This window comes from Lynx canadensis, chromosome B1 (genome assembly GCF_007474595.2).
Source record: "Lynx canadensis isolate LIC74 chromosome B1, mLynCan4.pri.v2, whole genome shotgun sequence".
NCBI classification, from domain to species: domain Eukaryota; kingdom Metazoa; phylum Chordata; class Mammalia; order Carnivora; family Felidae; genus Lynx; species Lynx canadensis.
The window spans coordinates 143418076-143434157 of record NC_044306.2 but is presented as its reverse complement, the minus strand read 5'-3'; the positions used below and the strand labels follow the sequence as shown (position 1 = coordinate 143434157).

At 36.3% G+C, this 16082-nt stretch overlaps 1 protein-coding gene across 3 annotated transcripts in view; it reads right to left on the bottom strand.

The window, feature by feature from the left end:
* The window catches only part of CCNI (cyclin I), a 35194-nt gene that overhangs the window by 9652 nt on the left and 9460 nt on the right, over positions 1 to 16082 (bottom strand). Inside the window, exons 2-3 of one of the 3 annotated variants that reach the window (XM_030313633.1) lie at positions 15771 to 15927; positions 2315 to 2443 (exon numbers count right to left, since the gene is read on the bottom strand). In XM_030313633.1, coding sequence (XP_030169493.1) covers positions 2315 to 2443; positions 15771 to 15884 — 243 coding nt within the window. In that variant the 5' untranslated portion in view covers positions 15885 to 15927. The remainder of the gene's footprint in view (positions 1 to 2314; positions 2444 to 15770; positions 15928 to 16082) is intronic. The other 2 variants (XM_030313634.1, XM_030313635.1) reach the window with 2 other exon arrangements.

Sequence of the window (16082 nt, the reverse complement as noted above, 5' to 3'; positions counted from 1 at the left end):
AATACATACAGAATCAATTAGTAGGGGGGAAATCTTTCTAAAGGGTTTAACACACATAGGAGGGCTTGAATTTGCCTGTTTTCCTGATCTATGACAAGGTAGGCCTACTTTCTATCTTATTGGTAGTATAAGAGTTTGCCAACCCAGCATCAGAATACAGTTTCAAATAACCAGGACAATTAAGTCCAATTATACTGAATGACATAGAAGTTATGTAACATAAATAAGCCCTGTTTTGACATTTATTTTATACTCAAATATTACATTCCTGTGAAATTATGGAAATCTTCAGGTAACCTGATGCAGCTTTGATTAACTTATTTAATAAACACGCCAGTGACCACTGCCTTAAAATGGCATACTGTCTAGAACCTTCTAGTCCTCTGCCTACATGAAAAATAACAGCTGGTTCAAAACTATCAACATTTTTAGATAATCATTAATATTAACCAGAATATTATGATTTAGAAAGCACTTCCAAAAATATTGTCATGTCTATTATGTCTCAGCAGTTAAGGGACATCACACAAGCGATATAGGAAGTGAAGGCAGATCTTGTAGCTAAGACCATTTTCCAGGCTCCCTTATCTCCCCAAGTATACAACAGACCAAATCCTTGAGGTAATCAGAGTTCACTACAAAGAAGAGCCCAATAGTTAACAACTTTAGGTTAGGTAATGCAACCCTTAAATCAAGGGCACCAATAAATTTTATAATAAAAAGAATCCCAATAGCAAGTGTGATTTTTTTTTTTTTTTTTTAAAGAAACAGTAGTTCTCACTCCTGGATGTACACATCAGAATCATCTGTGCAGTTTGTTTTGTTTCTTTAAATACAGACATCCAGATATCACCAACTAGAGATTCAGATTCAGAAGCTAAATAGAGCTCAGGGTTCATACTTGTTTAAAAAATTTAAGTTTATTTAAGTAATCTCTACACCCAAAGTAGGGCTCAAACTCATAACCCCAAGATCAAGAGCTGCACACTCTTCCAACTGAGCCAGCCAGGTGCCCCATCAGGGTCCATACTTTTCAAGAGCTACGTAGCATTTTCTTCTGCACAGCTAGGATTGAGGCTCCATTCATTGCTGCAGCCTTGTATGGTCTGCTTTTATTTAAAACATGAATACATATTTCAACACAGATTAACCATCTAAGAGAATCTTATGCTAATAACATGACAGGACCCATTAAATAAGAAACATGAAAATAATGACATTATACTTGGCAACATTCTCTCACTGATCCAGAAACTCCCCCAAATTTGTTTAAAATGTTCAATAATAAGGTAAGAACCTTTTCTGTGACAGAAGCTACAATAAGGTTATTAATAATTTGTGAAGAACATAAAAATCAAGAAAGGACACTATCTTTCTCTGTAAGGGAGGTTAGCTATAGCAGGGGGAATGTGAGGGGGGGACTTGATACAGAGATAAAAGCAGACATCTCAGATTACCTACATTTCAGGCAATTAGTATCATTATAATTAAAAATTCTTCAAGTCTCTTAAGAGTACAAGTGTGAAACTTTATAAAAAGGTAACTGAGTGGCCATCCAAATTCTTCCACTGGCTTCTATTTTTTATAACAAAGAGTACAGCATCCCCGACACTGAATTCGTAGTTCCCCCAGCTTACATATTCCTAGGCATACAAATGACAACAAATGATTTACTCTTCTACTTTTTCATGCCTTGCCATTAAATGAATGCTGTATTTCTGATTTAAATCAATTGAGGGCCGACTATGACAAATTTCACATAATATAGCCAATGATATATTACACCAACAGGGACAATATAAACTTCTTTATGTATTTTTGTATGCTGTCATTCAACAAAAATATAACAAACTTATTTTACGTTGTTCATCTTGTTATACTCCAAATGTATGCCTCTAGAATGTATTTATATATTTTCAAAACACTACACAATATAGATATTCAATAAATAAAGAAAAAAATGTGCAATAGACTTATACTTTTCTAGTCTAGTTCACTGTCCACTTCTAGTACACCAATGTGTTAAAAGACAATGTTCTGCTGATATACGGTATTTAAAATCAGGAAATCAAAAATTTCACAGGTTAAGTATAAGTTATGAATACTTGTAGCAAAAAGAAAATTACAGAATTAGAAATATTTCCAAAAATTTAAAGCAATGGCAAAAAACATCATGTCTTAATAGGCACATATACCATTTCCAGGAAGGTTTTCCACTCTTTTTCACTTTCCAGAATGTTTACTAATTGCCCCTGGTTTAGCATATAAACCCTCAAACAAGAGGTTGTATTTAACTGTATCCTAAAATATTTACCTTTACAGTAGCTAAAAACCTGTCCAAAAGACTGCTAGCCAAAGCAAATGTTTCTGGGTAAAGGTTGAATTGGTACTTGAGTTTGGCCAGCCACTGAATCACTTCATCTCTCTGGGATGGAGAAACATTCTATAAGGGAACAAGTAAAAGAGAAAGAGAAAAAAAAAAAAAAAAAAAAGAGAGAGAGAGAGAGAACAAGTGAAGTTCCAAGTTACCATCAAGAATGAATTCTCTCTTATAAAAGGTTAGCAAATGCAATGGAATACATTTAGATGTTAAAAATGTTAACTTTACTCAAAATCTATCAAGCTTGAGATGAATGAAAATGTTATTTACTGATCATAGCATTTATTATCAATATCCACCAGTGTCTTTTTCTTTATTAAATAATCTTCATTATGTCATTTCACCATGTACTTATACTTCAATTAATCTAAGGTGTTCAGGGAATATATAAGACTTTAAAAGTTTAGGTATCGGGGCGCCTGGGTGGCGCAGTCGGTTAAGCGTCCGACTTCAGCCAGGTCACGATCTCGCGGTCCGTGAGTTCGAGCCCCGCGTCGGGCTCTGGGCTGATGGCTCGGAGCCTGGAGCCTGTTTCCAATTCTGTGTCTCCCTCTCTCTCTGCCCCTCCCCCGTTCATGCTCTGTCTCTCTCTGTCCCAAAAATAAATAAACGTTGAAAAAAAAAAAAATTTAAAAAAAATAAATAAATAAATAAAAGTTTAGGTATCACTATTATCAACTGATAGTAACTTTGGAATTAAGTTTCCCAATTCTAGAGAGTAAGAAAATACAGGGAATTTCTTTCTAAGGCAGCAAATAGCCATTAAACCATCTTAGGAAATACAAATGGAGTATGGTAATAGGATAATAGCCCATTAAAATTAAAACTAAAATCAACAAGAATAAATGAAAGATACCAGTGACAACAAATGAATTACAAATTTAAAGATCACAGAAGAATACTGAAGAGAAAATCACCTGAATTAATTTACCAATGGAGATATTACTATACAAACATAATGTTAATGCTTCCTATGTATTATTTTAAACTGCTTTATAGGCTTAATTTTTAGATGGTATACACTTTAAAGTAATTATTATTTAGATAACTTTACCCTTGAGTTTTGCAGGCCCCACAAAAAAAAAATAAATAAAACCTAATACTTATAATAAACGAAATAGATCTGTAAGTACTACTTCTGCCAGGTAAACACAACAAAGTACAGAAATGACTGTGATTAGTGGAAAAAAGTATTTTTAGTAAGTGAGGGTTCCAGACAAGTAAAGGTTTAATCCTTAACCCAGATTATAAAGCACTGCAGTCTTTATAATCATAACCATTTTAGATGTAAAGCTTTTAAAATATATTATTTATCTAATTCCTTAGAAAGTAGAGAGGTCATAGCTTAAACCTTTTTCCTGATTACTCTGGGTCAATTTTATGAAATTAATTCTTATAGCACAGAAAGATACATTAAGAGCTATTAAAACATGGAGGGCTGGGGTGCCTGGGTGGCTGAGTCAGTTGAGCGTCTGACTTCGGCTCAGGTCATGATCTTGGCAGTTTGTGAATTTGAGCCCCACTTCGGGCTCTGTGGTAACAGCTCAGAGCCTGGAGCCTGCTTTGGATTCTGTGTCTCCTCCTCTGTCTGCCCCTCCTATGCTCATGCTCTGTCTCTCTCTGTCTCTCAATAATAAATAAACATTAAAAAAAAAAATTTTTTTTTAAAACATGGAGGGCTGTATATCTTAACAACTTTATCTCCTCCAAGTTTAAGTTGGAATTTCTCTCTCCCTCCTCCTGGCTTTCTTTAGTCTTGTGAGAAATACATGACTTGGTGCTCATTAAAATCTCTGCCATTGAACTGGCTAGCCAATTTCTCATTTTTTTTTCCAACTTCTCTGTCACTTTTCACTTTGGCACAACATGGTAAAGTGTTTCTTAGTGTGGGTCAAACCAACTAATCACACTTATTATCATTTTTACATCTAACTCTAAACCCAGTTTTAACTGGTATTTTAGAAGATTAACTCCCATATCTACCTTCTGGTCAACTCCTTTTGTCAATAAAGAATGACCCTAGAATACTACACAAGAAATATGGACAAGAAAATGAGATAAAAATGGTTTACAACCTCTCATGTTAACATCTCACCACCAAACTGGTGTTGAGACTATGACCAATAATCTGAAAACATCTGACAATCAAAACATTTAATTCAGTTCATATTAATAAACATCTAGTGTCTATGATATGACAGGTCCTGGGAATACAATGATGAATAAAAAAACTTCCTATTTAAACTCTGAAACTTAAAGTCTCATGGTGAGGCAAACTTAAGAAAATATCAATCAACTATGATTAGCGTAAAAGAGAGGTATGTACGAGGCACTAAGGGAGCATACTGGAAGGGCACTTGGTCCTGTGTGGAGGCAGAATGAAAGCTTCTTATAAGAGACAACAACACATCTGCATCTTAAAAGTGAGGAAACAATATGATCATTTTAAAGGCAAGGAAAAGAGCTGTTTTTTTAAGCCTGTGAACTTTACTCTGAAGCACAGGAATGATGTTAACGCAAAGGAAATAACCTATTGTTAAGCTCTTCTGACTTACAAATTAAATCAAGGTGGGTGAAAAAGACTGCTAGAAACAGATACTCTGAGAATCAGTGGTATAATGCCACTGATCAAAAAGAAACATAAGGCAGTTCATGAAACTGAAGCTATGGGCTTGACAGGTTCTGGGTGCATGGAGTAGCAAGGGAATTTATATCCTGCACAGACTATTGTCCAACATGACAGAGGAAACTGGAGTTAGGCTATTAGAACCAGGAGCTTCAATTCTCTCTCAAAGAGTCTCAAAAAGGTGGCAAAACATTATCATCTGGAGCTGTAGCTTCTTGAGAAAGGCGAGAGGAAGCCGACACAGACTGACAGCTAGGCCCTGAGTCAAAAAGCAGTTAGCACAGTCACTGGTTATAATATATCATTTTCCACAGAGCCCTCAGGTGCTACTTTAAGAACTAGTTCCGGTCTAGGGGTTCCCTGAGAGCCAAATGAAGGCAGTCACGATACTTGTATATGGAAAGACTTAAGCATTCAAGAGAAATTAAATTCCTACCAAGATGAGCTTTTATCTAAAATGCCAAAACAGAAAAGTAATGTTAAGCAAGCCATCCAAACACATCAATGACATGGAAATACATGCATGCAAGGAGAAACAGATGATGACAGAATCTGATGGAACTGGGGAGGTTTTAGGGAGGTGAAAGAACAATGATCTAGAGTATCAATGAAAGAACAAAGACACCATTAATTCCACCTTCAGCTCAGACATCTACACAATGGGGATAGAGGAGAAAAAGATCCCTAACTCATAAATTATATTACATAGTGTGTTTATTTGGTATTTTTGACATTAAACAGATAACACAAACATATAACTGTAAGAAGTGCCACAAAAGATGAACATAATGTGCTGTAAGAGTATGTAACATAGGGAACATGGTTATATAGATTTCATATCGTAGCTATAAAACTAAATGTAGAAACAGAATGCAAAAGGCACTTAAAATACTAGTGTTGTTCTTTCCACTTCTAAAAATACCTGATGCTCTAGTGATGCCAGAAAAAATTTACAAAATATTACATATAATTTTTAAACCAAGTATAATACAACTAGTTATAAAAGAGATCATAACAGGATCTTTAGACTTTACATCTTATATTAAAATTTGGGAACAGAGCCAAGAAAGCATTCCTGCTTGGCTAGTATTAATATCACTAGTCAAAATTAACAAAAATAACAACTACAACAAAAAACTCACAAAAGGTAACAGTTTAAGACTCACTCTTAGGGAAGTCGTACTAACATCATTTTTTCAAATAGATTCAAGCATGTACTTATGAAACAGTAATATTATTAGGATAGCTTTAGAAAAATTAAGTTCTGTGTCTAAGTAATCCCATTCAGAAGGAAGGACAGAAGGAAGGAAGGAAAGCAGAACTGCCTGCCCACCGCAGATAGTACTTCTTGATCAAGGGATGTTTTCTTTTCCGTGGATTCCTCAAATAGGGTTAAGAGAGTTCAGTTCATTGGTTAACAACCAATCCTCAAGAGAATTTATAATGCATTGATTCAACCTGGTAAAACATAGGGCTTTATATTTCACATGTTACATTCTGATCATTAAAATACAAATCCTCCCCAGCTTTAAACTCTAAAAGGCTCACCATTACCTAAAAGATTAAGTACAATCCCCCAGGCATGGCATACAAATCCCTATGATCTACCTCTCCAGCCCCACTCACCTTCCATCTCTTTCTGCCTTAAAATCCATACTGTAAGGATAGCACTTGTATATTTATAGTCCTTCCTTGCTTCTGCCATGCTATTTTATTATATCACTGCTCCTCTGTTCATACTGTTCCCTCTGGTTGGAACACACCCCTTCTCTTTTACCTGTCCTATTATTTATCCTTGAAGAGCTATTTCAATGGTCACTCCTCACTACACTTTTCCTAGTAACTCTAGTTGAGCAAAGTACTTTCCTCTGCTCCCACAGCCTCTCCTGTCACATCTCTAAAGTTCAACATTAAGAAAAGTTACATTTTTGCTTTTCGCTATGACAGATTAGGTAATAACCTACAGTCCAGCGGAGAACTAGAAAAGCTATTAACCACCACCACCACCACCACCTGTTTTGAAGTCATCAGAACTTCTAGGACCACCAGGCTTTGCAGATCTAAGATCCTGGATGTGAGGTACAGGTATCCTCAAATTTCAAAAGTCCATGTTATGTCACTTAGCTTTTACTGAAAATCTACATTAGTACATGAAAAACTCTGAAGAGAATTTTCACTTTTACGAAAAAAGGCAAAAAGCGGGGCGCCTGGGTGGCGCAGTCGGTTAAGCGTCCGACTTCAGCCAGGTCACGATCTCGCGGTCCGTGAGTTCGAGCCCCGCGTCAGGCTCTGGGCTGATGGCTCAGAGCCTGGAGCCTGTTTCCGATTCTGTGTCTCCCTCTCTCTCTGCCCCTCCCCCGTTCATGCTCTGTCTCTCTCTGTCCCAAAAATAAATAAACGTTGAAAAAAAAAAAAAAAATTTAAAAAAAAAAAAAAAAAGAAAAAAGGCAAAAAGTAAACACAGCATTCAGCACTTGTTTTGCAACAAGATGTTAAGGAGATGGTGATGGCACACCCAGAACAGCACATCGGTACTGCCAATCTCCTTTCCCCAGAACTACACTCAGTATCTCAGCATCAAGCCACCATGGCTTTGAACATTGTCTGTGAGCATCAGTACTATCTTGAGTTACTTTGTCCATCTGTTAGCAAGATGTGTCCTAAGGTATCAGAAAAGCCAAAGAGATGGTTTAGGAACACTCAAAAAATTTCCCTGATAAGTTAATGGTAATTGTTTCTTCACTTTACAACATTTCAGCTTACAAAAGTTTTCACAGGAGTGTTCTATTCACTTTTGAATATGGGGAAACCTTAAATGAGAGGAATCAATATTCTATAGTAGTTTTCCTTCAGGGCATCTGCCCCTCCTGTGAGTATGCCAAAAAACTGAGTATGGGCAAGGAAACCTACAGAGCTTTTGAGGCTTCTATAGGGCTAGAGACAAAATATGGAGACTTGAGGAGCCAAGAACCTAGAGGGACAGGGAGGGTCAGAGAACTAAATGTGACACTCAGTTGATTTCCCCCTTAATTTTGAAATTAAATTTTAAGTTTATTATTTATTTATTTTGAGAGAACTAGAGAGCACATGGGGGATAGGCAACAGAGGGAGAAAGAATCCCAAGCAGGCTCTGCACTAATAGTGCAGAGCCTGACATGGACCTGAACTCATGAACCATGAGATCGTGACCTGAGCAGAAACCAAAAACAGGACTCTTAACTGAGCCACCCAGGAATCCCTTGAATGAAATTCCGAAGTCGGGAAGGAGAGAGATGTAAGAAGCTAAGCAAAAGCCTCTGAAAAGGAAGAATGAGTTCAGCACCCTTCAGCAACCTCCCAAGTTCTCAGGTGGAATTCTTGGTTACACTCTAGGAGGGGGGCAAACCAGAGGCAGATGAAGCCATACCCAACTGCTGCCCAGACTTCAATCAGCACCATCTCTGACTGGGTTAAAGTGATTCATCTCCTACTCAGTTTGCCCACCAAAAAAAGACTGAACCCTTCTGTAACAAAACATCTAGAGCCTTTACAATTTTTCATAATGTTCAGCATCCAATTAAAAATTATTGGGTATGCTATATAGTATAATGCTAAGCAAAGTCAGAGAAAGGCAAATACCGTATGATTTCACTCATATGTGGAATTTAAGAAATGGAACAAACGAACAAAAGGGGAGAAAAAGAGAGAGACACACAAACCAAGAAATAGACTCTACTACAGAGAACAAGTTGATGGTTGCCAGAGGGGAGGATGGTGGGGGGGAATGGGTGAAATAGGTGAAAGGGATTAAGAATACACTTATCTTGATGAGCACTGAGTAAGGAATAGATACACTGAATCACTATATTGTACATCTGGACTCTAATATAACACTGTATGTTAACAATACTGGAATTAAAATTAAAAACTTAATTAAGAAAAATTAAGGAGGTATGATAAAAGAACGAAGTGACCAAAAACCAAGAGAAAAAAGGGATAACAACAACAAGACCTAGATCTTTGAATTATCAGAAAAGGACTTAAGGGACACATGGGTGGCTCAGTCAGCTGAACATCCAACTCTTGGTTTCAGTTCAGGGCATGATCTCGTGGTTCATGGGATAGGGCCCCACATCAGGCTCTGTGCTGACAGTGCAGAGCCTCTGCTTGGGATTCTCTCTCTTCCTCTCTCTCTGCCCCTCCCCTGCTCGTGCTCTCTTTCAAAATAAATAAATAAACATTTTTAAAAAAAGGAAAAAAGGACTTAATATACAAGAAAATAGAGGAAAAGCAGGAAAACAGATGAAAAAATGAAGAATTTCACTAGAAAAATGATACCTATAAAAAAAATCCAAAAGGAAATTCTAGAACTAAAAAATATAGTAACTGAAATTAAGAACCCCATGAGGCAAATGAGACATGGGTGAACAACTACACTTCGAGGAAACCTTAATTTTAAATGTATATCTTAAAACAGAAGAATCAATTTTTTAAGCATCTACTTCAAGATAAAGAACAGCAAATTACACAAAGGTAACAGAAGCAAGAAATGAAAAAAAGAGCAAAACTTAAAAAGAAAACACATGTGTGGGGTGCCTGGGTGGCTCAGGCATCCAACTCGACCTCAGCTCAGGTCTGGTTGCCACAGTCTTGAGTTCAAGCCCCACACTGGGTTCTGTGCTGGGTGGGAAGCCTACTTAAAAAAAAAAAAAAAAAAAAAAAAACAAATGTACAACAGGGAATATCAACAGAACTAAAAGACTAATCCACAGATCTCTAGAAACACTAATCAAAAAAAAAAGCACAAATCACTAAGTAAATGAAAAAAGAACATCATTATGAACTTTTTCAATGTTAAAAAGATATTATAGGGCTGCCTGGGTGGCTCAGCTGGTTGAGCGTCTGACTCTTGATTTACACTCAGGTCGTGATCTCATGGTTGTGAGATCAACTCACATGTGGGGGCTCTGTGCTGGGCATGGAGCCTGCTTACAATTCTCTCTCTCTCTCTCTCTCTCTCTCTCTCTCTCTCTGCCCCTCCCCTGCTCATGTGTGCACTCTCTCTACCTTTAAAAAAAAAAGAAACATGATATTAAACTTTACACAAATAATTTGACAATTTAAATGAAATAAACGAATTCCTTGAAAAACACAATTTACAAAACTAAAATAAGATTTAAATGAAGACCTGATTAGTCTCACATTTACCAAAGAAATTGAATTATTTAATACTTTCCCACAAATAAATCTCTAGGCCCCCAGTGGAACCTGCCAACCTTTAAGAAAGAAATAACACCGACCTAAACAAATTGAGAGAGAGCATTTTTTTTTAAAAAAAGCAGGAACACTTCCCAATTCACTTTACAAAGCCAGCATACTTTATTATGAAAACCTGACAAAAGGCATTACAAACCAATCTTACCCATGAACATAAATGCAATATTCCTAAGCAAACTTAACAAAATCCAATGATGTAAAAAACCTTAACACCTATTTAGAAAAAAATCTCTTGACAAATTAAGGGAGATAATCTTCCTAATCTGATCAAGATGACCTAAAGAATATATAACAAATATTATACATAATGGTGAAATACTCAAAACTTTCCCCTCAAACTAAAACTGAGACAAAGATACTTGCTACTTATATTCAGTGGGATTCTGGAGGCCCTAGCTAATTCCATAAAACAAGAAAAATAAATAAAAAGTATTAAGAACTGGATAGGAAGAAACAAAACCATGATTATTTACAGTAAACATGTCTATGTATAATATACAAAAATACAAATGAGTCTGGGATGCCTGGGTGGCTCAGTTGCTTAAGTGTCTGACTTTGGCTCAGGTCATGATCTCACGGTTTGTGAGTTCAAACCCCACCTTGGCCTCTGTGCTGACAGCTGGAGGCCTGGAACCTGCTTTGGATTCTGTGTCTCTCGCTCTCTCTCTGCCCCTCCCCAGCTCACGCGCTCTCTCTCAAAACTAATAAACATTAAAATTTTTTTAAATAAAAAAAATACAAATCAGTCTGTAAGCTAATTTAGTATAATCAATATATAAAAAGCTATTTTATTTCCATATACGTGTACAGAAACAGCATATTAAAAAAATAAAAAATCTAAAATACCATTTGTAATAGCCTCACCAAGACTCAAATATCTAGAAATAAACCTAAACTACCAACCATTATTAAAAGAAACTTAGGACCAACTTTATTTATTTATTTTTTTAACATTTATTCAGTTTTGAGAGACAGAGCGCAAGCAGAGGAAGTGGGGCTAGAGAGAGAGAGAGACAGAGAGACAGAGACAGAATCTGAAGCAGGCTCCAGGCTCCGAGTTGTCAGCACACAGCCTGACAAGGGGCTCAAACTCACGAACCGTGAGACCATGCCCTGAGCCGAAGTCAGATGCTTTACAGACTGAGCCACCCAGATGCCCCAGAGGACCAACTTTAAAGAACATGGAGAGATAGTCTATGTTCATGAAATGGAAGACTCATATTACAAAGAATTCTCCCCAAACTGACAGATTCAGTAACTGACTCCCCAAACTTTTTAATTGACCAGTGCATTTTAAAATATATTCAAAGAGCAAAGGGCTAAGAATAGCCAACACAATCTTGAGAAAAACACAAAGTTTATGCCACCAAACACTTATTATAATGCTATAATAACTAAGGCAATGCAGTATTTAAAGAGAGGGAGGGGCACCGGGGTGGCTCAGTTGGTTAAGCGTCCGACTTCGGCTCAGGTCATGATCTCACTGCTTGTGAGTTCGAGCCCTGCATTGGGCTTTGTGCTGACAGCTCAGAACCTGGAGTCTACTTCGGATTCGGTCTCCCTCTCTCTCTGCCCCTCCCCCCTCTCACCCTCTGTCTCTCTCTCTCAAATATAAATAAACATTTAAAAAAAATGTTTAAAAAAAAAAGGCGGCTTTAAAAACAAGTTCAATAAGCCAACATGACACTGCTGCCAAAACTAAACTAAACAAAATTTAGGCTGCTTTAATGAAATTATCAAACCAAGATAAAGTAATAGTTTCACTTCATTCCTTATTATTAACTACAACTGAAAGATCACAACTTAAGAAACACACTAAAAAGAGTAGATCTTGAAAAAGAAACCCTGGGGTGGTACGAGAGAAATCTTAATCAAAAAATGGTTAAAAAAACAAGAGAGATGTCGCACAGTGAAGGAAACAATCAACAAAACTAAGAGGCAGCCTACAGAATGGGAGAAGATATTTGCAAATGACTACTGGATAAAGGGTTAGTATCCAAAATCTAGAAAGAATTTACCAAACTCAACACCCAAAAAACAAATAATCTAGTGCAGAAATGGGCAGAAGACATGAACAGACACTTTTTCAAAGAAGACATCCAGATGACTAACGGACACATGAAAAGATGCAAACCAAGACTACACTGTATGTTAACTAACTTGAATGAATGAATGAAAGAAAGAAAGAAAGAAAGGAAAGAAAGAAAGAAAGAAAGAAAGAAAGAAAGAAAGAAAGAAAGAAAGAAAGAAAGAGAAAGAAAGAAAAAAAAAGGAAAAGAGATGACTTTTTGGGCTTAACACGTCTTTGAATAGATAAAGGGCTACCACTTAAAACAAGGAAATTTATTCTGTATTGCTCCAGTGGACAAAACTAGAACCAGTAAGTGGCCACTAGAAAGAAGGAGTTTTCAGGTTCAATTTAGGAAAAACTTGACAATAATTTATAGTTTTTCCATAGTAGAATGAATAAAATATCCAAAACAGAGGATCACTTACCAGAGATGTTAGAAGGAGAACTTTTCTACTGTGTGGTTAGAGTAAATCAGTGATTCCCAAATCTAATTCATGTTAATAAAACTATAAAGCTTTTTAAAATACATATTTCCATAATTGCCACCACAAGCCCAAGAAGTCTGAGTGAGGCCCAGAATCTCTGTAAGACATCTCCTGGGTGACTCTGATACACTCAGAAGCCCAGTGGCTCGAGATCATGTATTGGAAACTACATAATTATATAGCCTTTGAAGATTCCTTAGAGTTTCAAACTTCTAATGAAAACCATCTTTATAGTAACAGCTTCAAGCATAGTTTTGTCTTTGCATATCAAAAGCACTTTAGCAAAATAAAGAATATCTGAAAGTGCATGTCACTTTGACCAGTCTTCAATTTTTCCCCCAAATTCATATAACAAAATTATCGTGTAATTGAACATACTATTATGTAAAAGAACTTCTCTAACCTGAAATAATTACAAAGAAATAATAATGTTCATTTAAAAGATGTTTACTACTATGTTATATGCCAGTAAATGTTTACTACTATATTATATGTCTATTATATGCCAGTAAATAAAATAACACAACCCTAGCCCAAAGGAACTCACAATCACATCATTAGGAAATAATATTGTGTGCCATAAGGGAAGTAAAAAGTGCTGTAGAAGCACACACACAGGGAGTGATAGGTGTATAACATTCTCGTGTGACCACTCTGTTCTAAACTTGGGGATACAAGCTGCAGGTTAAAAGAGAACTGTAAGAGAGTGATCCAGAGGTAGAGTTTAGGTAGAGAAAGAAACATAAGGAAACTGAAGGAAAGACGCAAAGCAGAAAATTAAAATATTTTATTTTTCCATTTTTACCAGCACTTAAAAAAACATTAGAAAAGTTGGACAAAGTATGTATATGGCTTAACAACAAGACTGTTTCTTTTCTCCAAGAAATCAAGAAGGGAAAACATGATTAGAAGTAATCGTGGAAAGAGAAGTAAAAAAGCCAGTCCGTGAAGAGTGATAGAAGAAAATAAAAAAATTAGAACTAGAATACAGAAGTGTCTTTGGGGGTTACTATGGAAAGTGGCTCCAGCCCTTACAGCTCTTTCCTCTTATCCCTACCTTATTCCCTATCTCCATCAGAACAAGCCCATCCACATTTGAGAACTAACTTTGGCTTCTACTTGATGTTACTAAAAGCAAATCTTTAAGTATTCCCTCTTAGAAGTTTAATACTGTTCTATTCTCTGGTATTACCTCAGTAGTATTTACTAAGTCACCTATAGAAATAGGCCAGGTTAAGTGATAACACAGCAATATACTATAATCTTGGTAGAGTATCACCTTTAAAGACTATGTTGTAAAAGAATATTACTGTTGGTTACATGCTGACTCAAGGAGACAGCAGAAGAAGGAAGAAAGAAATGGTTCTAAAGCCAGGTGTATTTAAGCTTTGAGGCATACCAGAATGTCAGAACATAAGGACAGGAATTTCAGTTTTCTCACTGATGTATCTTCAATGCTTAGAAGTGCTCAGAATGTAACAGTTACTTAATGAACATTTACTGAATGACTGAATTCCCAAGTAATCTAAAAAAATCACACAAGATGGGGTGCCTAGGTGGCTCAGTTGGTTAAGAGTCCGACTCTTGATCTCAGCTCAGGTCATAATCTCATGTTTCATGGGATTGAGCCCCACATCAGACTCTGTGCTGATGGCGCAGAGCCTGCTTGGGATTCTGTCTCTCCCTCTCTCTTCCCCTTCCCAGCTTGCACTCTTTTGCTCTCTCTCAAAATAAATAAACTTTAAAAAAATAGTAACAAAAAAAATTAAAAATCACACAAGTACATAAAAGTAAAAACTGAAAACAAAGTATAATGGGAAGAGAACTACCTCAGGTTCAAATTATAACTCTACTACTCATTAAAGTCTTGAGTCCTGGGGCGCCTGGGTGGCTCAGTCGGTTAAGCGTCCGATTTCGGCTCAGGTCATGAATCTCATAGTCTGTGAGTTCGAGCCCTGCATCAGGCTCTGTGCTGACAGCTCACAGCCTGGACCCTCCTTTGGATTCTGTGTCTCCCTCTCTCTCTGACCCTCCCCCATTCATGCTCTGTCTCTCTCTGTCTCAAAAATAAATAAACGTTAAAAATAATTTATAAAGTCTTGAGCAAAGGGACTATTACCTATTTCAAAGGATTAAATATGGTAACACACTCCAGTTAACTAATTTCAATCTGCTAAATGACAAATAAGTAACAATAAATGCAAAACATTTTTCATCAGCTTGTGACAAAGAATGACAGAAATAGGTTAGAATTAGAAGATGCATTTAGATTTCAAAAACCTACAAACAAAGGTTAACCTAAACCAACAAAGGAGGAACTCAGATATTTGCTATTCATTTACCTACACAGATCAAAAATTTCTTGGCCACTGTTCTTCATCCCAAGCACAATGCAAGATACTAGGGATAAAAAAGAGCTTATACAATAAGCTTTGGAAGTGCATAAACTGAATAATTATTTGTTAAAAAAAAACATTAATAGGATTATATGTTAGAAGCATAAACATTTCTAAAAGAAAAGGCATATGGCTAATAGTAATTGAGTGGTAAGAAGCCTATCTCTCTAGAAGCATCCAACATTGGCATTATCTTAGTAGCTTACTTGAACCCCTTATAAATATTCAAGAAAGAAAGAACAATTTTTGTGTACTAAAGATAACTTCAGCTTCCATAGCTAACTATATAACTAGAAATAAAGAAGGCTTATTGGTGTTAGCACTGGGCTATAGTGAAAGAGAACAAATGTATCTTCTTAAAGCTGTAACTCAGATAACACAAGCTAACAAAAAGTTCATTCTTGTTTCAGAATGAAACAAGAAGTTTCTTAAATAAAAAATAGAGCATATCCTTTAATAGTATGTATTTCTCCCATGCAGTGTCAAGACACCACTATATGAGAGTAGTACACTTATTTCTAAGTCATCTATCTAGAGTGAAGAGAAAAATCATTACCTGATTGGTAGGCATTTTCGGCACATTCACCTTCCACATCTGGGCTTCCCTAGAGATTGCCTTTTCCAACAGGAAAGACAATCTCTGGTTTTCCAAAGGCCCTGGAAACTTCATGATATCCTTTGGATCTGCCTGTCTCCCAGCTTGATGTAGCTACCTATAAAATCAAATATAAAACAATGCTTTTTCTTTAATTATAGAGTACATGTAGCATTGTACAAATCTGTTGTTCTTATTAAGCAATTCATAAAACAAAATAAGAATGTTACAAGGCAGTATAGGATTTCATAGGTCTTTAAAATACATTAAAAC